Below are 10,667 nucleotides of genomic sequence, written 5' to 3'. Positions count from 1 at the left end.
CCTTTGTATATGTCCCCACAGAAGGACCACCCCGAGCCACAGTCCCACAGGGTGTCTGGAGGATGTGGATGCTGCCGGTTTGGCCAGGAGACGATTAGACTATCCCAGGGATGTCTTGGGCACCCTGGGGTGGTGGCCACACAGGCCCAGCCACCATCACTTGCTTGTCCATCAACCCTAAGCCTTGAAAACCCTTTGCCAGTTGCAATTAAAGGTGATAGGAAACAGGGTGAGGGGATCCTGTGTGCTGATGGGGACACCGGCGACAAGACCAGCCAGGCCTGGGAGCACAGGCTGTCACCCAAGCACCCGGAGGCTGAGGCAGGAGGATCAGGAGTTAAAGGTCATTCTCGGCTACATAATGAGTCTGAGGCCAGTCTGGGCTACATGAGCTCCTGTTTCAAAAAATCTGAAAAAGGGCCTGGAGAGCTGGCTCAGTGATTAATAACACTGGCTGCTCTTGAAGAGAACCCGGGTTTGGTTCCCAGCACCCACATGGCAACTAGCAACCATCTGTAACTCCAGTTCCAGAGGAACTGGGACTGTCTTCTGGCCTCCACAGGCATTGCACACATGGGTGCACTCACATGCAGGCAGAACACTCATACACATAATATAGAAATAAATTAAAAATAGACTTTCAAAAGCTGAGAGGTGGCCTTCATCATATTAGAAGCCAATTCCTGGTGAGGGCAGGGAGCCACCAGCTCAGAGTCCTGCCCCAGGGCCTCGATCCGGCCTCTACTCCTCCCCTTTCACCTGAAGGCTCCATGGCCCCCCTGTCTTTCATTGGGGTCACTCTGTAGCCTCATCTGACTCCAAAGTCGTGGCTCTCCTCCTGCACACATGTGTGGCACATAGTAGGTGCTCCATAAATGCACATCAAAGGGATGTCTTCTAGGATGTCAGCTTTGTACACTGGAACAGAGGCCCAGAGACATCAGCCTCTAAGAGCAGGGCCCAGCTCACCTGGTAAACAGCAGTTAGTGCATAAATGCACACTGATTAAATAGCTCCTAGGACCTGACCTGGCATTGTGTCCTCTGGAAACTGAGGCCCAGAGGGGCCAGTCTCCAAGGCCAAGGTCACCCTGGCATACAGTAGGTGCTGCATAAATGCACTTTGGAGGTATAGCTCTAGGACGCCAGACAGAAATGGGGGTGTGGGTGGGGTCCTCGGGGCGGGTCGTCCTGGGGAAACTGAGGCCGGCGCTCCCCCTCGCGGGGGGGCGGGGCGCGGGGCCAAGGTCACGGGTGGGCGGCGTCGCGGGCCTGCGCAGTGCCGGGTGGCGGCGGCAGGTGGAGGATCGGCCACCGCGTCGAGCCGCCCGAGCCGGGGCGCACCCTGCGCCCCCCGTGACTGACATGATGTTTCCGCAAAGCCGGCACTCGGTAAGGGGGACCCCGCTCCCCGAGCTCGCCCTGCACCCCCAGACCAAACCGGGCCGATCCCCGGGGTCCCTGCACCCCCTTTCTCAACCCTGCACCGCCGGAGCTCGTCCCACACGCCCCAGCCCCCATCCGTCCTGTCCCCGGACCCCTGCACCCCCAGGCCTGGACCTGCACCCCCCCCAGTCGCGCCCTGCACCCTCCCAGCTCCCATCCGGCCTGTCTCAAGGTTCCCTGCACCCCTGGAGCTCGCCCTGCACCCCCACAGCTCGGGATCCGGCCTGGCCCTGGCCGGCTGTCCTGCCCCCCCATCCGGGCCCTGCACACCCCCCCCTTCAGCTCCAGCCAGGCCTGTCCCTCAGCCCACAGCCTGTTCAAGGTCCCCACGCTTCCTGCACAGCCCATCCCTCAACCCACGACTCTGTCCCCAGGGTCCTTGCACCCCACAACCCAGGCTCCGCTTCCCCGACCGTCTGGACCTTGCCACTTCCAGGCAGGAACCCTGAATACGAGCCCTGCCCAGGTTCCCCCACCTTCCGGCTGCAGCTCCCCCAACTCCAAGTCCAGGACCAGCCTGTTCCCCAGCTCAAGGCCCTAAGCCCCCCATCTTGGCCTGCACCCGGTTCCAGCCGCTATCAGACCTGTCCCCCAGTCTGGGGCCCTGCACCCCTGAATGCAGGCTCTATACCCTCTCCCCGCCTCCAGCCCTGTCAGGCCTGGCCTTACCATGCAGGCCTAGCACCCCCCAACAGCGCGGTTCTGCACCCCAGATCCACGCCCTGCCTCCTTTCCCAGTCTTATCCTGACCCTCAGCCCCCAGCTCCAGCTGGTCCCCCCTCAGCCTGGAGCCCGGAAGTCCCTTCCTTTTGTCCCCCTTCCTGACTCTGCCCTCCATCCCCCCACCCCCAGCTCTAGGTTCAGCCCCTCCAGCTCTGGGCATCTTTGGGCGGACTAAAACGGGGGACCATGGGGGATCCCCTCTGGAAGAGCACACCCCTGAGGCAACATATCCAGGGTGGGGTACCCCCAGGAAATTTGCAGTGCTGAACTAGGTACCTCCTCAGAGCAGACTTTGAAGGGAGACCTTGAGCCAGGCTTCCCGGGGATCCCCCCTCCAGAGACAACTGGGGTGTACTCTATTCCAGTCCTTTGGAGGGCTGATGTGGGGGTGACAGTAGAGGGTGCACCCTTTCCTCAAATGACCATCCCTACACAGCACCCACGTCCTGGCTTCTATAAAGAAATGGGGGTTAGGATAACTGTGGGGTGCTGTACTGGGGTGTGTAAATGTCACCCAGGAAGTGGGGGCTAGGTTGGGGTACTCACACTTCTGCGCCCCACAGGGCTCCTCCCACCTCCCCCAGCAGCTCAAGTTCACCACCTCTGACTCCTGCGACCGGATCAAGGACGAGTTTCAACTACTCCAAGCTCAGTACCACAGGTTAGACCCGAGCTGGGGGGCCTGACCCCAGGGACAGCAGCAGGAGGTACAGTGTGTACAGGGCCTGATAGGGACACCTGCCTGTCACCCCAGCACTCCACAGTTTAGGGTCATCCTCATCTACATAGCAAGTTTGAGCTAGTCTGGGCTACATTCGAACCTGGTCTCCCAAAACAAAACCTCCCCATGGTGCAGATGAGGACACTGAGGCACACAGCATGTAATGGCCTGAGAGGCCCTGACCCCAGCGAGCATATAACATTCATTTTAATACAAGATGCTGGGCACACAGAGAGGGTGAGTGATCAGTGCAGAGTCACATAGCAGCACCCCACTCTGTCCGATTTCCCCGGGTGGGGGGCTCTGGTCACCCACAGATTCTCCTGCTTCTCCCTGCCCCTGAACCTTTGCGTGTTTCTGAAGGGCTTATCATGTGGGGACCTGTGCTGGCCTGGAAGCATAGAGGTCACAGGTCTCCAAGGCATTGCACAGAAGTGAGGGAAAAAATTAAACGAGCTTCGAAAAGCGAGGCTGGGGAGCGGACGGGATAGCCTGGGGACCTGGGGGCCCAGCCACAGATACCCACTTGGCCTTATATCTTTGTGGACTTTGTTTTATATATCCCCCCAAATGGGGCGTGGACATGGGGCACAGGCCTGATATACCACCATTCAGGAGGCTGAGGCAGGAGGATTACCTTCCATTCCAGGCCAGCTTGGGCTACAGAGTGAGACTAAGATCTTGTCTCAAAAACAAATTAATAAATTAATAATAATAATAATAATAATAATAAAAGTATTGAATGACCCTCGTATTTCTCTAAAAACAAAAGCAAATAATTTTTAAATTTTTTCTATGATGTTATTTTTACTTATTTATTTTGACACAGGGTCTCATGTAGTCCAGGCTAGACTTGAATGCCTTATGCTCCTGCCTCCACCTCCCGAGTGCTAGAATGACACGTGTGCACCACCATGCCTGGTTTATGTGGTGCTAGAGATGAACCTAGGGCCTTGGGCATACTAGGCCAGTGCTCTGCCCACTGAACCACAAGCACTCTACCCACAGAGCTAAAAGCACTTTGCCCTTTGAGCTACAAGCACTGTACCCACTGAGCCAAAAGCACTCTACCTACTGAGCCCCAGGCCCAGCTTTGATTCCATGTTTAAAAGGAATTTACAAGCCGAGCGTGGTGGTGCACGCCTTTAATCCCAGGCAGAGGCAGGCGGATCTCTGTGAGTTCAAGGCCAGCCTGGTCTGCATAGCGAGTTCCAGGACAGCTGGGACTACAGGGAGACCCTGTCTCAAAGCTATTCCAGGAACTGGAGGGTAGACTTGTGCCAAGGTGCTGTGTGTCTTCCAGTAAGATGGACAACCTCTCTAAGCCAGTTTGTGTCTCTTGGTGTCAGGGCCTCCCACTGAGCCACATTCCCAACCTTTATTTATTATTTGTTTATTTAGAGACAGGATGGGACTCATGACTTCCCTTACCCTCCCAAGTGTTAAGATTTTTTTTTCTGAATTCTTTTTTTTAACCTTTTTTTTTTTTTTTTTTTGGTCTTTTTGAAACAGGGTCTCCTGTAGACCAGGCTGGCCTTGAATTCACAGAGATCCTCCTGCCTCTGCCTCCCAAGTGCTGGGATTAAAGGCGTGCACCACCATGCCCAGTACTTTTTTTGTTTTATGTGTATGCGTGTGTTGCCTGCATGTAGGTAAATGCACAAAGGACAGAAGAGGCTGTCGGATCCCCTAGTACTGGACTTTCAGACAGTTGTTAGCTGCCGTGTGAATGCTGGGATTCAAACCTGGGTCTTCTGCAAGAACGATCAGTGTTCTTAACTGCTGAGCCATCTCTCCAGCCCCCCCCTCTTTTTTTTCTTTTTGAAGCAGGGTCTCCCTGTAGCCCCAGCTGGTCACTATGTAGACCAGGCTGGCCTTGAACTCACAGAAATCTGCCTGCCTCTGCCTTCCGAGTGCTGGGACTACAGGCGTGTGCCACCATGTCTGGCTAGCCCCTTATTTTTATTTTATGTGTATGACTGTATTGCCCGTGTGTATGTAAGTGCACCCATGTCAAGCAATGCCCACAGAAGCCAGAAGAGGGCATTGGATCACTTGGAACTGGAGTTACAGATCTTTGTCAGCTGCCATGTGGGTGCTGGGAACTGAATCCAATCTTGCTCTGCAAGAGCAGCCAGTACTTTTAGCCTCTGCAGCCCTGGATTTTTTTTTTTAATTATTAATTAAATTTTATTTTTTGCGTATGAGTGTATTGCCTGTATGTAGGTAAATGCACCCATGTCATGCAATGCCTGTGGAGGTCAGAAGAGGGCATCAGATCCCCTGGAACTGGAGTTACAAAGGATTGTTAGCCATCATGTGGGTGCTGGGAATTGAACCTGGGTCCTCTGCAAGAGCAGCCAGGGCTCTTAACCACTGAGCCATCTCTCCAGCCCCCTGGATTTTTTTTTAATGGCACACATTATGGAAAATTTTGTGAGGAGTAGTATACACCAAATGTAGCTGACTGTGTCAAAAAGATATGAATTGCTAGCGTCCTGGGGTACAAGCATGAAGAATTTATTTAGTGCTTACTGTATACACAGTACTGGAAAAGGTTTTTTGTTTTGTTTTTGAAGCAGGGTCTCATGTAGCCCAGGCTGACCTCAACTCCACCCCCACCCCATGTAGCTGAGGCTGACTCTGAACTCCTGATCCTATTACCTCAACCTCCACCTGGGAAGACAGGCACGTGTCACCACATTTGGTTTAGGTGGGGTGGGAATGAACCCAGGTTCAGTGCATGCTGGGTAAGCTCTGCCCACTGAACCTAGCCCCAGCTGGACTTTGATGCTTTTCCTATTCTCACTGAGGAACCCCTGCCCTTCAAACAAGGAAGGTTGCTGCTTCAAACAGGTAGAAACTGGGGCTCTGAGAGGCAGAGCAGCTGGTCTAGGGTCCCACAGCATGTGAGTGCCCAGCTGATGTGGTCAGGGCTGGGCCAGGAGAGGCCCCTTAGCCTGGACCCCTTGGGGCCCTCCCCAGAGCCGCACCCCTGGCCTGGGCAGAGAGCTCCCTCTTTGCAGTACCCATTTCTGGGTGGAGAGTCCCTGCAGCCTGTGAGTTTGGGTGACAAACCTGCTGTGTGACCTTCCGACCTTCAGCTGGTCCCACCCTCTCTGGGCAGCCAGAGGCCTGTGTCCAAAGGAAATAAATGCAAGGGGAGGCACTCCTGACCTTGGTGGCTTTTGCTACTAATTCACCATGAGGGAAACTGAGGCAGCCACACCTGTTCAGCATCACAGAGAACTCGAGGTGTATTTGAATATAGCCAGATATGATGTTTGACCCTTCTAAGTTTGTAATTTAGGGCTAGGGCTCAGTGGGTAGAGTGCTTGTATCTTAGTTGGTAGAGTGATTGTAGCTCAGTGGGTGGAGTGCTTGCAGCTCAGACTGTCACCCCAGCACTTGGGTGGTGGAGGCAGGGGGATCAGGAGTGCAAGGTCATCCTCAGTTAGAGTGAGTTCAAGGCCAGCCTGGGCTACTTGACAGCTTGCCATAGTCTGAGGCCTGGCCCTCCAGCTGGGGTACCCTGAGCTCTGAGAGTCCCATTCCCTCTGGGGTCCTCAGCTGCCCCTTTTGTGTCCTCAGCCTGAAGCTGGAATGTGACAAACTGGCCAGTGAGAAGTCAGAGATGCAGCGTCACTATGTGATGGTAAAGTCCAGGGGTGGGTGGGGGGTAAGGGGTTGGAGGAATAGGGGGCTGGCATGGGGGAGGGGAACTGCTATGGGGGCACCTTGCTGCCCAGGCACCTGCTACTGGACTCCGGCTGGAACCAGCCTGGCCACCAGCCCAGGTAGAGGCTGAGGTGCCAAACCACCCAGTGGGAGCCACAGCCACAGCAGGACCCACGGCCCCTCCCCTCCAGTCCTTCCGCTGGGCATCCCTTTACCCTTTCCCCACCAGAGCCCTCCTACCCAGTAAACCTCTTGGGATGGTATGTGGGAGTTTGAGAAGTGGACCTGCAGCTCCCACAGGGGCCATGGGCTTTGTACCTGGGGTTTTGCAGAGTAAAGAGGAGCCCGCTGCCCCTGGGATAATGAGAGGGTTTAGAAAGCAGGGCTCAGCCCTGGAAGACCGAGTGAAAAGATTAGAAAGCCACCAGAAGAGGGCTGGGAAGTGGGGAGAGAGGAGCCAGGGACTCTGGGGCCCCGCCCTTCCCAACCCCATCTGCTCACTTTCCTCTCCATTCCCTACAGTACTACGAGATGTCTTATGGGTTGAACATTGAAATGCATAAGCAGGTGGGCCTCAGTTTCCTCCTCCTTCATGCCTCCCACCACCCCCAGGCTGAGTGCTGAGGCTACCCCAAAACCCCTTTACCCCTAAGATGGACCCAAGCTCCCCCTCTCTGCCAGGTGCCTCCCCCCCCAGCACCCACTGCCTGTCTGTCCTCAGTGGGTGGGACCTGGGGGAGCCCCTGCCTCACCCACTATCCTGACCTCTGCTTCCCCCAAATCCTGCCCTTCCCCACTCCATCGAGGAATGCTGCTGTGTTCCAGGCGGAAATTGTGAAGAGGCTTAACGGCATTTGTGCCCAAGTCCTCCCCTACCTGTCCCAGGAGGTAAGCCCTGATATCACCAGCAGGTGACTGGGAGGCTGGGCACCCTGCTGGGCATTCCTTTGGTCTGAGGTCTAGGTCTTTGGTCTCTGAACTTAACCAAAGTTGGGCTGTGGAGAGGCATCCCCAGCTGGAGTCCCAGACTGGAGAATTTGCCTGTGGCAGTGGCTTCCTGGTAACCATAGCCAGAAAGGAAAGACTAGTGGGTCCTGCAGACCAACTTTCAGGAAGAAGTGTAGGGGTGAAAGAACGCCATAGAAGAGCCCAGCATGGTGGCGAGTACTTTTAACCCCAGCACTCAGGAGACAGGCAGTGGATTTCTGTGAGTTCCCGGCCAGCTGGACCTATAGGAAGACCCTGTCAAAAAATATCCCACAAAACCCCTAGAAGCAAGAGTTCTCCATCAGAGTGCACTGGGCCCTCCCAGCTCTGAGTCCGCAGGACCAGGACTTTGTGCACGGTTTTGCAGGTTGCAGCTGTACAACCTGTCTGTTATGTCTTTGGACCTGGACCCTTTCCAAACGCACTGTTTCTTGTTGTCCCCTCACTGTCCCATCATGTCTCTGTCCCCCCGCCCCCTCTCTGTCCCCCTGCCCCCTCTCTGTCCTCTCTGCGATGAACATCCTCCCTCTGCCCCCCGCACGTCTCTTTCTCAGCATCAGCAGCAGGTCTTGGGAGCCATCGAGAGAGCCAAGCAAGTCACAGCCCCCGAGCTGAACTCCATCATCCGGGTAAGCTGGGATGAGCTGGTGACTGACAGGTGACTGATAGTGACTGACTGACAGGTGACTGACGGTGACTGAGGTGACTGATGGATGGCAGCAGCCCCTGGAGACAGCCATGGCTGATGTCCTCTGTCCCCCCTGCAGCAGCAGCTCCAGGCTCACCAGCTGTCCCAGCTGCAGGCTCTGGCTTTGCCCCTGACACCGCTGCCCGTGGGGCTCCAGCCACCCTCGCTCCCTGCAGTCAGCGCGGGCACCGGCTTGCTGTCCCTCTCTGCACTGGGCTCGCAGGCTCACCTCTCCAAAGAGGACAAGAACGGACACGACGGGGACACCCACCAGGAGGATGATGGCGAGAAGTCAGATTAGCCCTGGGCACAGGGCGTTTGGGGGGTGGGACGGGGATGGGGAGGGTGGGAGGGGGGACAGCAGGGGAGACTGGCACAGAGAGGTGCAGTGTTCAGAGGGCCACACACAGCATGGATGTGAGGGTGATCTAAACTCAGCTTGTGTTTATAATAGCCACCCCAGCTTTGACTCTCCATCCCTGGCTCTGACCCCAAAGGGAGACTCCAGGTCATAGGGAGCACGCCCCCTGAGATTCATTCATCCTCCTCACACCCGTTCCACACACATTGACAGCTGGCTCAGGGCTCCTCTGCAGCCACCAGCCTTGGCCCAGAACATGATGCTTCCCACCCTGGGCACTGCAAATCTGCCCCCCAGAGCCCCCAGCTCTCCCTTCTCTGCTTCCTGCCCTGCACATCTGCTCTGCTAGGGTCCAGACACCCTCCCCACCCACCCCTCACCCACAAAAGAAAGGGGCGAGGGAGGCAACAGCAAGCTTGGCTTGGAGACTGCACTGTGGGGTTGGGGGTGGGCACCCCATGAATTTCTCTTCTCCCTTTCCCCCCAATAAACTTGAGGGTTCTGAAGTTGCTCTGTTTATTATTCTTTTTCCCCCAGTATGCTCGCTTGTCTTTTAAGAAAGGGGATTCAAGAGAAAAAAAAAAGATAAAAATGTTTAAAGAAAAAATTCAGAGCATCCGCTTGTGTCTGTGTATATAGTTAGCTGCGGTCGCGTTGTCTTTGATCTCTGCAGAGAGAAGTGGGAAATGCTGTATTGAAGGTGGGTTCTAGCTGTGCCTTTCAAATAAAAACATTAAAAGGTTGGCTGCTGTATCCCTGCCTCTGTCTTGGGGGGGAACCCCTTTTCCCCAGGGTACCCAGTGTCCCAGGACAAGAGACTCACAGGACAGGCAAAGGCCAAACTTTACAGTGTTTGGAAGCCCAGAGAGGGTGAGCCCCTGACCTGGGGTCACACAGCACACACAGCTTGGTGCTCGTGATTGAAGCTGTTTTGACAGAGGACAAGTTGAGATGAGGTGGCTAATTGGTAGCTAATGAGATAGGGTTGCTAATTGACATTTTAGAGATGTCATCATAGCTGAGCCTTAGTGACCTTCCAAGAAATTGTCTGGGTATTTCCCAGCCCAACCTCCAAGTTTGACTGCCCTGAGGAAGCCCCAGCACCTTCTTAAATATATTGGTCTTTTTGAGACAGGGTCTCCCTGTAGCCCCATCTGACCTGGAACTTGCTATGTAGACCAGGCTGGCCTTGAACTCACAGAGATCCACCAGTCTCTGCCTCCGGAGTGCTGGGATTAAAAGTGTGCACGACCATGCCTGGTTCTATCATACATATTTTTAAAATATATTTTATTTATTATTTTTATTTTATGTGTATGAGTGTTATGCCTGCATGCAGGTAAGTTCACCCGTGTCATGCAGTGCCTGAGAGGACAGAAGAGGCTGTAGGATCCCCTGGAACTGGAGTTACAGACAGTTGTTAGCTGCCATGTGGGTGCTGGGATTCAAACCCGGGTCTTCTGCAAGGTCAGTGTTCTTAACCGCTGAGCCATCTCTCCAGCCCTATCTTATATATTTTTAACGTTTATTTACTTGCATGTGTGTGTGTGTGTGTGTGTGTGTGTGTGTGTGTGTGTGTGTGTGTGTGTGTGTAGGTCAAAAGACAACTTGAAGCTGTCTCCTTCTACCATGCCATGTTGGTAATAAAACTCAGGTTATCAGACTTGTCTGCAAGCCCCCTTGCTCACAGCCCTCTTACCAACCCTCTTTTTATGTTTGAAGGCAAGGTTCTTAATCGAGACCACACCTGTAGGGTGTGGGTTCTGGGGTCATCCTGGAGCTTGGGGCACAGTGCACACTTGGCTTCTGCAGTCTGAGGGTCAGTAGGTCAAAGTGGGGGCAGGACTCCAAGCTCCCTACCTCTGATCCTGAGAAACCAAACTGGGGAACCTGGGAGAAGGCTGTGACCTCATTACCCCAAGGTCCTTTTGGGGGCCCCAACCCTGAGGTCTCCTGCCTGCAGCTGGGGTGGGGGACACGGGGTCCCAGGGGAGAACTCTGAGCCATCCTGACTTTGGGTAATTGATCTGCAGATGGGCTAGGAGCCCAGTGAGGGGAGATGGA

At 54.8% G+C, this 10,667-nt stretch overlaps 1 protein-coding gene across 2 annotated transcripts; it reads left to right on the top strand.

Moving 5' to 3' along the window:
• Window positions 1-1,313: 1,313 nt before the first annotated feature.
• Tle5 (TLE family member 5, transcriptional modulator) lies at window positions 1,314-9,347 on the top strand. 2 transcript variants are annotated; one of them, XM_008837010.3, is made up of 7 exons: window positions 1,314-1,391; window positions 2,732-2,829; window positions 6,481-6,544; window positions 7,090-7,134; window positions 7,393-7,455; window positions 8,109-8,183; window positions 8,325-9,347. In XM_008837010.3, the coding sequence occupies exons 1-7, from the start codon at window positions 1,365-1,367 to the stop codon at window positions 8,541-8,543; spliced, it is 591 nt and encodes a 196-aa protein (XP_008835232.1). In that variant the 5' UTR covers window positions 1,314-1,364; the 3' UTR covers window positions 8,544-9,347. The 2 variants fall into 2 exon arrangements, with proteins under 2 accessions (XP_008835232.1, XP_008835231.1); XM_008837009.3 differs by having other exon boundaries at window positions 8,322-9,347.
• Window positions 9,348-10,667: the final 1,320 nt, after the last annotated feature.

Source organism: Nannospalax galili, unplaced genomic scaffold (genome assembly GCF_000622305.1).
Source record: "Nannospalax galili isolate Female #2095 unplaced genomic scaffold, S.galili_v1.0 scaffold77, whole genome shotgun sequence".
Lineage (NCBI taxonomy): Eukaryota > Metazoa > Chordata > Mammalia > Rodentia > Spalacidae > Nannospalax > Nannospalax galili.
The sequence above is the reverse complement of the archived record's forward strand: the minus strand, read 5'-3'. Positions and strand labels throughout refer to the sequence as shown.